The 13,139-nt window shown below is 64.4% G+C and overlaps 2 protein-coding genes and 2 pseudogenes across 7 annotated transcripts in view; 3 read left to right on the plus strand and 1 right to left on the minus strand.

Annotated features, from left to right (window-relative positions):
* The window catches only part of UBAP2 (ubiquitin associated protein 2), a 121,809-nt gene that overhangs the window by 22,045 nt on the left and 86,625 nt on the right, over nt 1-13,139 (minus strand). The window lies entirely within an intron of this gene.
* LOC129734678 (interferon-like) lies at nt 1,759-2,787 on the plus strand. The gene has a single exon (XM_055698460.1). It carries the CDS (start codon nt 2,217-2,219, stop codon nt 2,778-2,780), a length of 564 nt encoding a protein of 187 aa, XP_055554435.1. The 5' UTR covers nt 1,759-2,216; the 3' UTR covers nt 2,781-2,787.
* On the plus strand, nt 8,040-8,894 carry LOC129734681 (interferon-like; annotated as a pseudogene).
* LOC129734670 (interferon-like) lies at nt 10,916-11,949 on the plus strand (annotated as a pseudogene).

The following is a 13,139-nucleotide window of genomic DNA, read 5'->3' on the forward strand; positions in this document are numbered from 1 at the left end:
CCAATGCATCTTGTCTCACAAGCACAAGGAACGAGCCTTCGGCGTGGCGCGAAGCCACCGCCACTCAGCACCTGCTCCAAGCCCTGCCCCACACGGGCTCTGCAGGCCCCGTGCCCACTCTCCCCCTTGACACCTCTCCCCAAGGAGGCGCTTTCCTCCACCTCTCTCAAAAACCTCTCCCAGGCTTTCAACAGCCAGCGTCACCCGAGCCTCCGTGTCGGCCCGTCTCCTCCACAGTTCCCACCCCCCGCCCCGCTTTCCACCAACTGATCCTCAGCTCTGGAGGCCTCGCTACAGGGAGGCCTCGCACCTCTTGCAGCGCGTCCACAGCAGGGCCACAGACACCGTCAGAGCCTTGCAACGCCTCTCCTGCGACGAAAGGCTCAGAGAGACGGGCTTCTTCAGCCTGCAGCAGGGAAGGCCCCGCGGAGACCTTACTGCGGCCTTTCGGCACTTCCAGGGGGCTCACAAGAAAGATGGCCGACGACTCGGTCAAAGGGCCTGCAGCCACACCACAGCGGGGACTGGCTTCAAACCAAACGAGGGGCGGCTCACGCTCCCTACAAGGAAGGCAACACGCTGCGACCAACCGGGAGGCAAAACGCTGCAACACGTTGCCCACAGAGGTGGGGCGCGCCCCGTCCCTGGAAACCTCCCAGGTCAGCCTGGACGGGGCTCTCAGAACCTCCTCTACTTGAGACGGCCCTGCCCCTTGCTGGCGGGTTGGGCCCGGCGACCTCTGAGGGTCCCTCCCAGCCCAACCCGACCCAGCCCAAACCATGCCATGAGTCTAGGAGGGAGCGGCACGGCACAGACCCAACTCGGGGTCGCTGGCTCTTGCAGCTTCAGGCATTGCTCACCACAACTCTCTGCCTGCGCTGCTTCAAAACACCTTGCAGCGCCAACTCTGCTGTTCTAGGGCAACACGGACAAGGTCCAGCCGGCGACCTCCAACGTCAGCCTACCTCCTGCCGTGACGGCACCTACCTACGCCCAACCACCGTGCACGCGCCACCACCCCAAGCACTGCACCCTCCAACACAACGCTGCCTGACAACAGCGTGGCTCCCGGCCCGCCACCACCAACACCCTTCACACCTTTCCCCTGCTCCACACGCTTTCAGGAAACACGGGGCAGCCTCCCTCACGCAAGCACAATGCCATCCTCCCTCTTGCAAGGGACCTCAACAACTCAGCCAGCGCAACCTCCTCCTCCTGCCACTCCAGCTCCGCAGCTACGCTGGCTGCCCCGGCTCCACCTCCCGAGGACTCTTGGGCACCCCTCCTCTTCAGAGGAGCAGGGCCTCAGGCCATCCCAAACATGGGACCCTTCACTTACGGGCCACGGTTCCGTCTCCAGGCCCACCTCAGCCCCGGGGGCAGACAAAACACAAGACCCCGGGGATACAGGGGCGGGCACGTGCACCCACGGGACCACAGCCGGGCAGCCAAGGCGGCCAAGGCAGCAACAGCAACCGCAGCAAAACTCTTCCCTTCTTCCTCTTCCTTTTCCCTCAAGCCTTTCCTCCCCGTGCCCGTCAGCTTCAACGGGGCAGATCCATGCGGGAACACAGCCCACGCTCAAGTGCCTACCCCCAGAGCCACCTCCTCCCAAGCCGCCCCCACCCCCAGGCCCTCGCTCCAGGAGGGGGCTCCCCACGCTCTGACAAGTGACATCACTTCACAACCCTTCCCAACACGAAAAGGAAAGACCAGCTAAGACGAAAACAAAGGCCAGACACAAGTGAAAGGAAAACACACCACGGACAACACCAGGCCATTACAGGCGGAAAAGACACTTGGGCAGGAAGGGAAACTTCAGCTGCGGAGAAGAGGCACCACAGCTCGCCCTGCAGCCAACAGGGAAACCCTGACACACCTCCCCGGCACAGCTGCCCCCAGGGGCTCTGCCCCGGCGCTTGCGCATCCCCCGCGCGACCACTACAGCCAACCTCCCCACGACACACCACCGCCAAAGCACCGCCACCGCTCTCCCCACCCACGGCCACCCCAACAACGCACTTCCCCAAGACCACCACAGCCACCAGCCAAAACTGAAAGCCACAGCCGGAAACTCGCTGCCATCGGAAAGCGAGGAAGGGGAAGCCGCCGCGCCACATAAAGCCGGCCACCCGGCACCACACCAAGCACAGCGACCACCCGCAACACCACCAAGCCTGCCCGGGCTCCTGCACAGCGACACCCACCCAACCACCATGACAGCGCCCGCAACCCCGCAGCCCCGCCTGACGCACGGCGCCACGCCGCTCCTGCTCCTCCTGACGGCTCTCGCCACCGCCCTCGCCTGCCACCACCTGCGGCCCGGCGACGACACCTTCCCCTGGGACGGCCTCCGGCTCCTCCAGGCCATGGCTCCCAGCCCGACACAGCCCTGCCAGCAACACCAGGCGCCCTTCCGCTTCCCCGACACCCTCCTCCACACCAGCCACCCACAGCAAGCCGCCGCCACCGCCCTCCGCATCCTACAGCACCTCTTCCACACCCTCAGCAACGACAGCGCCCCACAACACTGGGACACCGGCGCGCGCCACCACCTCCTCAACCACCTACAGCACTACATCCAACGCCTGGAGCAATGCCCGACAGCCAGCGCCACGCTCTTCAAAAGGCAGCGACTCAGCATCGACAGGTACTTCACGCACATCCAGGACTTCCTCCACACCCACAACCACAGCGCCTGCGCCTGGGACCACGTCCGCCTCGAAGCTCGCGCCTGCTTCCAACGCCTCCACAACCTCACCCGCACCATGCGCCGTTAGCCCAAGCACCGCGGCCAACGCGCACACGCGCACGGCCCCACCACACCGACAACAACACTTCTGGAGCCCCGGCGGACCCAGCCCCACCTCTCTCATCCCGCCTACCCTCAGCCACGCCAACAGCCGCTGCAGCAACGGCCCCGCGCCCTCCCGCCCCACTGACTGACCCCCTTATTTATACAACTCTTATTTATTGCCACCCGCGGGACTTCACCTATTTATTCACCTATTTATTCACTCCACACAAAATAAAGACCTGTTGCAAAGACCTTGCCCAATGCATCTTGTCTCACAAGCACAAGGAACGAGCCTTCGGCATGGCGCGAAGCCACCGCCACTCAGCACCTGCTCCAAGCCCTGCCCCACACGGGCTCTGCAGGCCCCGTGCCCACTCTCCCCCTTGACACCTCTCCCCAAGGAGGCGCTTTCCTCCACCTCTCTCAAAAACCTCTCCCAGGCTTTCAACAGCCAGCGTCACCCGAGCCTCCGTGTCGGCCCGTCTCCTCCACAGTTCCCACCCCCCGCCCCGCTTTCCACCAACTGATCCTCAGCTCTGGAGGCCTCGCTACAGGGAGGCCTCGCACCTCTTGCAGCGCGTCCACAGCAGGGCCACAGACACCGTCAGAGCCTTGCAACGCCTCTCCTGCGACGAAAGGCTCAGAGAGACGGGCTTCTTCAGCCTGCAGCAGGGAAGGCCCCGCGGAGACCTTACTGCGGCCTTTCGGCACTTCCAGGGGGCTCACAAGAAAGATGGCCGACGACTCGGTCAAAGGGCCTGCAGCCACACCACAGCGGGGACTGGCTTCAAACCAAACGAGGGGCGGCTCACGCTCCCTACAAGGAAGGCAACACGCTGCGACCAACCGGGAGGCAAAACGCTGCAACACGTTGCCCACAGAGGTGGGGCGCGCCCCGTCCCTGGAAACCTCCCAGGTCAGCCTGGACGGGGCTCTCAGAACCTCCTCTACTTGAGACGGCCCTGCCCCTTGCTGGCGGGTTGGGCCCGGCGACCTCTGAGGGTCCCTCCCAGCCCAACCCGACCCAGCCCAAACCATGCCATGAGTCTAGGAGGGAGCGGCACGGCACAGACCCAACTCGGGGTCGCTGGCTCTTGCAGCTTCAGGCATTGCTCACCACAACTCTCTGCCTGCGCTGCTTCAAAACACCTTGCAGCGCCAACTCTGCTGTTCTAGGGCAACACGGACAAGGTCCAGCCGGCGACCTCCAACGTCAGCCTACCTCCTGCCGTGACGGCACCTACCTACGCCCAACCACCGTGCACGCGCCACCACCCCAAGCACTGCACCCTCCAAACACAACGCTGCCTGACAACAGCGTGGCTCCCGGCCCGCCACCACCAACACCCTTCACACCTTTCGCCTGCTCCACACGCTTTCAGGAAACACGGGGCAGCCTCCCTCACGCAAGCACAATGCCATCCTCCCTCTTGCAAGGGACCTCAACAACTCAGCCAGCGCAACCTCCTCCTCCTGCCACTCCAGCTCCGCAGCTACGCTGGCTGCCCCGGCTCCACCTCCCGAGGACTCTTGGGCACCCCTCCTCTTCAGAGGAGCAGGGCCTCAGGCCATCCCAAACATGGGACCCTTCACTTACGGGCCACGGTTCCGTCTCCAGGCCCACCTCAGCCCCGGGGGCAGACAAAACACAAGACCCCGGGATACAGGGGCGGGCACGTGCACCCACGGGACCACAGCCGGGCAGCCAAGGCGGCCAAGGCAGCAACAGCAACCGCAGCAAAACTCTTCCCTTCTTCCTCTTCCTTTTCCCTCAAGCCTTTCCTCCCCGTGCCCGTCAGCTTCAACGGGGCAGATCCATGCGGGAACACAGCCCACGCTCAAGTGCCTACCCCCAGAGCCACCTCCTCCCAAGCCGCCCCCACCCCCAGGCCCTCGCTCCAGGAGGGGGCTCCCCACGCTCTGACAAGTGACATCACTTCACAACCCTTCCCAACACGAAAAGGAAAGACCAGCTAAGACGAAAACAAAGGCCAGACACAAGTGAAAGGAAAACACACCACGGACAACACCAGGCCATTACAGGCGGAAAAGACACTTGGGCAGGAAGGGAAACTTCAGCTGCGGAGAAGAGGCACCACAGCTCGCCCTGCAGCCAACAGGGAAACCCTGACACACCTCCCCGGCACAAGCTGCCCCCAGGGGCTCTGCCCCGGCGCTTGCGCATCCCCCGCGCGACCACTACAGCCAACCTCCCCACGACACACCACCGCCAAAGCACCGCCACCCGCTCTCCCCACCCACGGCCACCCCAACAACGCACTTCCCCAAGACCACCACAGCCACCAGCCAAAACTGAAAGCCACAGCCGGAAACTCGCTGCCATCGGAAAGCGAGGAAGGGGAAGCCGCCGCGCCACATAAAGCCGGCCACCCGGCACCACACCAAGCACAGCGACCACCCGCAACACCACCAAGCCTGCCCGGGCTCCTGCACAGCGACACCCACCCAACCACCATGACAGCGCCCGCAACCCCGCAGCCCCCGCCTGACGCACGGCGCCACGCCGCTCCTGCTCCTCCTGACGGCTCTCGCCACCGCCCTCGCCTGCCACCACCTGCGGCCCGGCGACGACACCTTCCCCTGGGACGGCCTCCGGCTCCTCCAGGCCATGGCTCCCAGCCCGACACAGCCCTGCCAGCAACACCAGGCGCCCTTCCGCTTCCCCGACACCCTCCTCCACACCAGCCACCCACAGCAAGCCGCCGCCACCAGCCCTCCGCATCCTACAGCACCTCTTCCACACCCTCAGCAACGACAGCGCCCCACAACACTGGGACACACCGGCGCGCGCCACCACCTCCTCAACCACCTACAGCACTACATCCAACGCCTGGAGCAATGCCCGACAGCCAGCGCCACGCTCTTCAAAAGGCAGCGACTCAGCATCGACAGGTACTTCACGCACATCCAGGACTTCCTCCACACCCACAACCACAGCGCCTGCGCCTGGGACCACGTCCGCCTCGAAGCTCGCGCCTGCTTCCAACGCCTCCACAACCTCACCCGCACCATGCGCCGTTAGCCCAAGCACCGCGGCCAACGCGCACGCGCACGGCCCCACCACACCGACAACAACACTTCCGGAGCCCCGGCGGACCCAGCCCCACCTCTCTCATCCCGCCTACCCTCAGCCACGCCAACAGCCGCTGCAGCAACGGCCCCGCGCCCTCCGCCCCCACTGACTGACCCCCTTATTTATACAACTCTTATTTATTGCCACCGCGGGACTTCACCTATTTATTCACCTATTTATTCACTCCACACAAAATAAAGACCTGTTGCAAAGACCTTGCCCAATGCATCTTGTCTCACAAGCACAAGGAACGAGCCTTCGGCGTGGCGCGAAGCCACCGCCACTCAGCACCTGCTCCAAGCCCTGCCCCACACGGGCTCTGCAGGCCCCGTGCCCACTCTCCCCCTTGACACCTCTCCCCAAGGAGGCGCTTTCCTCCACCTCTCTCAAAAACCTCTCCCAGGCTTTCAACAGCCAGCGTCACCCGAGCCTCCGTGTCGGCCCGTCTCCTCCACAGTTCCCACCCCCCGCCCCGCTTTCCACCAACTGATCCTCAGCTCTGGAGGCCTCGCTACAGGGAGGCCTCGCACCTCTTGCAGCGCGTCCACAGCAGGGCCACAGACACCGTCAGAGCCTTGCAACGCCTCTCCTGCGACGAAAGGCTCAGAGAGACGGGCTTCTTCAGCCTGCAGCAGGGAAGGCCCCGCGGAGACCTTACTGCGGCCTTTCGGCACTTCCAGGGGGCTCACAAGAAAGATGGCCGACGACTCGGTCAAAGGGCCTGCAGCCACACCACAGCGGGGACTGGCTTCAAACCAAACGAGGGGCGGCTCACGCTCCCTACAAGGAAGGCAACACGCTGCGACCAACCGGGAGGCAAAACGCTGCAACACGTTGCCCACAGAGGGTGGGGCGCGCCCCGTCCCTGGAAACCTCCCAGGTCAGCCTGGACGGGGCTCTCAGAACCTCCTCTACTTGAGACGGCCCTGCCCCTTGCTGGCGGGTTGGGCCCGGCGACCTCTGAGGGTCCCTCCCAGCCCAACCCGACCCAGCCCAAACCATGCCATGAGTCTAGGAGGGAGCGGCACGGCACAGACCCAACTCGGGGTCGCTGGCTCTTGCAGCTTCAGGCATTGCTCATCTCTGCCTGCGCTGCTTCAAAACACCTTGCAGCGCCAACTCTGCTGTTCTAGGGCAACACGGACAAGGTCCAGCCGGCGACCTCCAACGTCAGCCTACCTCCTGCCGTGACGGCACCTACCTACGCCCAACCACCGTGCACGCGCCACCACCCCAAGCACTGCACCCTCCAACACAACGCTGCCTGACAACAGCGTGGCTCCCGGCCCGCCACCACCAACACCCTTCACACCTTTCGCCTGCTCCACACGCTTTCAGGAAACACGGCGCAGCCTCCCTCACGCAAGCACAATGCCATCCTCCCTCTTGCAAGGGACCTCAACAACTCAGCCAGCGCAACCTCCTCCTCCTGCCACTCCAGCTCCGCAGCTACGCTGGCTGCCCCGGCTCCACCTCCCGAGGACTCTTGGGCACCCCTCCTCTTCAGAGGAGCAGGGCCTCAGGCCATCCCAAACATGGGACCCTTCACTTACGGGCCACGGTTCCGTCTCCAGGCCCACCTCAGCCCCGGGGGCAGACAAAACACAAGACCCCGGGGATACAGGGGCGGGCACGTGCACCCACGGGACCACAGCCGGGCAGCCAAGGCGGCCAAGGCAGCAACAGCAACCGCAGCAAAACTCTTCCCTTCTTCCTCTTCCTTTTCCCTCAAGCCTTTCCTCCCCGTGCCCGTCAGCTTCAACGGGGCAGATCCATGCGGGAACACAGCCCACGCTCAAGTGCCTACCCCCAGAGCCACCTCCTCCCAAGCCGCCCCCACCCCCAGGCCCTCGCTCCAGGAGGGGGCTCCCCACGCTCTGACAAGTGACATCACTTCACAACCCTTCCCAACACGAAAAGGAAAGACCAGCTAAGACGAAAACAAAGGCCAGACACAAGTGAAAGGAAAACACACCACGGACAACACCAGGCCATTACAGGCGGAAAAGACACTTGGGCAGGAAGGGAAACTTCAGCTGCGGAGAAGAGGCACCACAGCTCGCCCTGCAGCCAACAGGGAAACCCTGACACACCTCCCCGGCACAGCTGCCCCCAGGGGCTCTGCCCCGGCGCTTGCGCATCCCCCCGCGCGACCACTACAGCCAACCTCCCCACGACACACCACCGCCAAAGCACCGCCACCGCTCTCCCCACCCACGGCCACCCCAACAACGCACTTCCCCAAGACCACCACAGCCACCAGCCAAAACTGAAAGCCACAGCCGGAAACTCGCTGCCATCGGAAAGCGAGGAAGGGGAAGCCGCCGCGCCACATAAAGCCGGCCACCCGGCACCACACCAAGCACAGCGACCACCCGCAACACCACCAAGCCTGCCCGGGCTCCTGCACAGCGACACCCACCCAACCACCATGACAGCGCCCGCAACCCCGCAGCCCCGCCTGACGCACGGCGCCACGCCGCTCCTGCTCCTCCTGACGGCTCTCGCCACCGCCCTCGCCTGCCACCACCTGCGGCCCGGCGACGACACCTTCCCCTGGGACGGCCTCCGGCTCCTCCAGGCCATGGCTCCCAGCCCGACACAGCCCTGCCAGCAACACCAGGCGCCCTTCCGCTTCCCCGACACCCTCCTCCACACCAGCCACCCACAGCAAGCCGCCGCCACCCGCCCTCCGCATCCTACAGCACCTCTTCCACACCCTCAGCAACGACAGCGCCCCACAACACTGGGACACCGGCGCGCGCCACCACCTCCTCAACCACCTACAGCACTACATCCAACGCCTGGAGCAATGCCCGACAGCCAGCGCCACGCTCTTCAAAAGGCAGCGACTCAGCATCGACAGGTACTTCACGCACATCCAGGACTTCCTCCACACCCACAACCACAGCGCCTGCGCCTGGGACCACGTCCGCCTCGAAGCTCGCGCCTGCTTCCAACGCCTCCACAACCTCACCCGCACCATGCGCCGTTAGCCCAAGCACCGCGGCCAACGCGCACAGCGCACGGCCCCACCACACCGACAACAACACTTCTGGAGCCCCGGCGGACCCAGCCCCACCTCTCTCATCCCGCCTACCCTCAGCCACGCCAACAGCCGCTGCAGCAACGGCCCCGCGCCCTCCGCCCCCACTGACTGACCCTTATTTATACAACTCTTATTTATTGCCACCGCGGGACTTCACCTATTTATTCACCTATTTATTCACTCCACACAAAATAAAGACCTGTTGCAAAGACCTTGCCCAATGCATCTTGTCTCACAAGCACAAGGAACGAGCCTTCGGCGTGGCGCGAAGCCACCGCCACTCAGCACCTGCTCCAAGCCCTGCCCCACACGGGCTCTGCAGGCCCCGTGCCCACTCTCCCCCTTGACACCTCTCCCCAAGGAGGCGCTTTCCTCCACCTCTCTCAAAAACCTCTCCCAGGCTTTCAACAGCCAGCGTCACCCGAGCCTCCGTGTCGGCCCGTCTCCTCCACAGTTCCCACCCCCCGCCCCGCTTTCCACCAACTGATCCTCAGCTCTGGAGGCCTCGCTACAGGGAGGCCTCGCACCTCTTGCAGCGCGTCCACAGCAGGGCCACAGACACCGTCAGAGCCTTGCAACGCCTCTCCTGCGACGAAAGGCTCAGAGAGACGGGCTTCTTCAGCCTGCAGCAGGGAAGGCCCCGCGGAGACCTTACTGCGGCCTTTCGGCACTTCCAGGGGGCTCACAAGAAAGATGGCCGACGACTCGGTCAAAGGGCCTGCAGCCACACCACAGCGGGGACTGGCTTCAAACCAAACGAGGGGCGGCTCACGCTCCCTACAAGGAAGGCAACACGCTGCGACCAACCGGGAGGCAAAACGCTGCAACACGTTGCCCACAGAGGTGGGGCGCGCCCCGTCCCTGGAAACCTCCCAGGTCAGCCTGGACGGGGCTCTCAGAACCTCCTCTACTTGAGACGGCCCTGCCCCTTGCTGGCGGGTTGGGCCCGGCGACCTCTGAGGGTCCCTCCCAGCCCAACCCGACCCAGCCCAAACCATGCCATGAGTCTAGGAGGGAGCGGCACGGCACAGACCCAACTCGGGGTCGCTGGCTCTTGCAGCTTCAGGCATTGCTCACCACAACTCTCTGCCTGCGCTGCTTCAAAACACCTTGCAGCGCCAACTCTGCTGTTCTAGGGCAACACGGACAAGGTCCAGCCGGCGACCTCCAACGTCAGCCTACCTCCTGCCGTGACGGCACCTACCTACGCCCAACCACCGTGCACGCGCCACCACCCCAAGCACTGCACCCTCCAACACAACGCTGCCTGACAACAGCGTGGCTCCCGGCCCGCCACCACCAACACCCTTCACACCTTTCGCCTGCTCCACACGCTTTCAGGAAACACGGGGCAGCCTCCCTCACGCAAGCACAATGCCATCCTCCCTCTTGCAAGGGACCTCAACAACTCAGCCAGCGCAACCTCCTCCTCCTGCCACTCCAGCTCCGCAGCTACGCTGGCTGCCCCGGCTCCACCTCCCGAGGACTCTTGGGCACCCCTCCTCTTCAGAGGAGCAGGGCCTCAGGCCATCCCAAACATGGGACCCTTCACTTACGGGCCACGGTTCCGTCTCCAGGCCCACCTCAGCCCCGGGGGCAGACAAAACACAAGACCCCGGGGATACAGGGGCGGGCACGTGCACCCACGGGACCACAGCCGGGCAGCCAAGGCGGCCAAGGCAGCAACAGCAACCGCAGCAAAACTCTTCCCTTCTTCCTCTTCCTTTTCCCTCAAGCCTTTCCTCCCCGTGCCCGTCAGCTTCAACGGGGCAGATCCATGCGGGAACACAGCCCACGCTCAAGTGCCTACCCCCAGAGCCACCTCCTCCCAAGCCGCCCCCACCCCCAGGCCCTCGCTCCAGGAGGGGGCTCCCCACGCTCTGACAAGTGACATCACTTCACAACCCTTCCCAACACGAAAAGGAAAGACCAGCTAAGACGAAAACAAAGGCCAGACACAAGTGAAAGGAAAACACACCACGGACAACACCAGGCCATTACAGGCGGAAAAGACACTTGGGCAGGAAGGGAAACTTCAGCTGCGGAGAAGAGGCACCACAGCTCGCCCTGCAGCCAACAGGGAAACCCTGACACACCTCCCCGGCACAGCTGCCCCCAGGGGCTCTGCCCCGGCGCTTGCGCATCCCCCGCGCGACCACTACAGCCAACCTCCCCACGACACACCACCGCCAAAGCACCGCCACCGCTCTCCCCACCCACGGCCACCCCAACAACGCACTTCCCCAAGACCACCACAGCCACCAGCCAAAACTGAAAGCCACAGCCGGAAACTCGCTGCCATCGGAAAGCGAGGAAGGGGAAGCCGCCGCGCCACATAAAGCCGGCCACCCGGCACCACACCAAGCACAGCGACCACCCGCAACACCACCAAGCCTGCCCGGGCTCCTGCACAGCGACACCCACCCAACCACCATGACAGCGCCCGCAACCCCGCAGCCCCGCCTGACGCACGGCGCCACGCCGCTCCTGCTCCTCCTGACGGCTCTCGCCACCGGCCCTCGCCTGCCACCACCTGCGGCCCGGCGACGACACCTTCCCCTGGGACGGCCTCCGGCTCCTCCAGGCCATGGCTCCCAGCCCGACACAGCCCTGCCAGCAACACCAGGCGCCCTTCCGCTTCCCCGACACCCTCCTCCACACCAGCCACCCACAGCAAGCCGCCGCCCCCACCCGCCCTCCGCATCCTACAGCACCTCTTCCACACCCTCAGCAACGACAGCGCCCCACAACACTGGGACACCGGCGCGCGCCACCACCTCCTCAACCACCTACAGCACTACATCCAACGCCTGGAGCAATGCCCGACAGCCAGCGCCACGCTCTTCAAAAGGCAGCGACTCAGCATCGACAGGTACTTCACGCACATCCAGGACTTCCTCCACACCCACAACCACAGCGCCTGCGCCTGGGACCACGTCCGCCTCGAAGCTCGCGCCTGCTTCCAACGCCTCCACAACCTCACCCGCACCATGCGCCGTTAGCCCAAGCACCGCGGCCAACGCGCACAGCGCACGGCCCCACCACACCGACAACAACACTTCTGGAGCCCCGGCGGACCCAGCCCCACCTCTCTCATCCCGCCTACCCTCAGCCACGCCAACAGCCGCTGCAGCAACGGCCCCGCGCCCTCCGCCCCCACTGACTGACCCCCTTATTTATACAACTCTTATTTATTGCCACCGCGGGACTTCACCTATTTATTCACCTATTTATTCACTCCACACAAAATAAAGACCTGTTGCAAAGACCTTGCCCAATGCATCTTGTCTCACAAGCACAAGGAACGAGCCTTCGGCGTGGCGCGAAGCCACCGCCACTCAGCACCTGCTCCAAGCCCTGCCCCACACGGGCTCTGCAGGCCCCGTGCCCACTCTCCCCCTTGACACCTCTCCCCAAGGAGGCGCTTTCCTCCACCTCTCTCAAAAACCTCTCCCAGGCTTTCAACAGCCAGCGTCACCCCGAGCCTCCGTGTCGGCCCGTCTCCTCCACAGTTCCCACCCCCCCGCCCCGCTTTCCACCAACTGATCCTCAGCTCTGGAGGCCTCGCTACAGGGAGGCCTCGCACCTCTTGCAGCGCGTCCACAGCAGGGCCACAGACACCGTCAGAGCCTTGCAACGCCTCTCCTGCGACGAAAGGCTCAGAGAGACGGGCTTCTTCAGCCTGCAGCAGGGAAGGCCCCGCGGAGACCTTACTGCGGCCTTTCGGCACTTCCAGGGGGCTCACAAGAAAGATGGCCGACGACTCGGTCAAAGGGCCTGCAGCCACACCACAGCGGGGACTGGCTTCAAACCAAACGAGGGGCGGCTCACGCTCCCTACAAGGAAGGCAACACGCTGCGACCAACCGGGAGGCAAAACGCTGCAACACGTTGCCCACAGAGGTGGGGCGCGCCCCGTCCCTGGAAACCTCCCAGGTCAGCCTGGACGGGGCTCTCAGAACCTCCTCTACTTGAGACGGCCCTGCCCCTTGCTGGCGGGTTGGGGCCCGGCGACCTCTGAGGGTCCCTCCCAGCCCAACCCCACCCATCCCAAACCATGCCATGAGTCTAGGAGGGAGCGGCACGGCACAGACCCAACTCGGGGTCGCTGGCTCTTGCAGCTTCAGGCATTGCTCACCACAACTCTCTGCCTGCGCTGCTTCAAAAACACCTTGCAGCGCCAACTCTGCTGTTCTAGGC

Source organism: Falco cherrug, chromosome Z, assembly GCF_023634085.1.
Source record: "Falco cherrug isolate bFalChe1 chromosome Z, bFalChe1.pri, whole genome shotgun sequence".
Lineage (NCBI taxonomy): Eukaryota > Metazoa > Chordata > Aves > Falconiformes > Falconidae > Falco > Falco cherrug.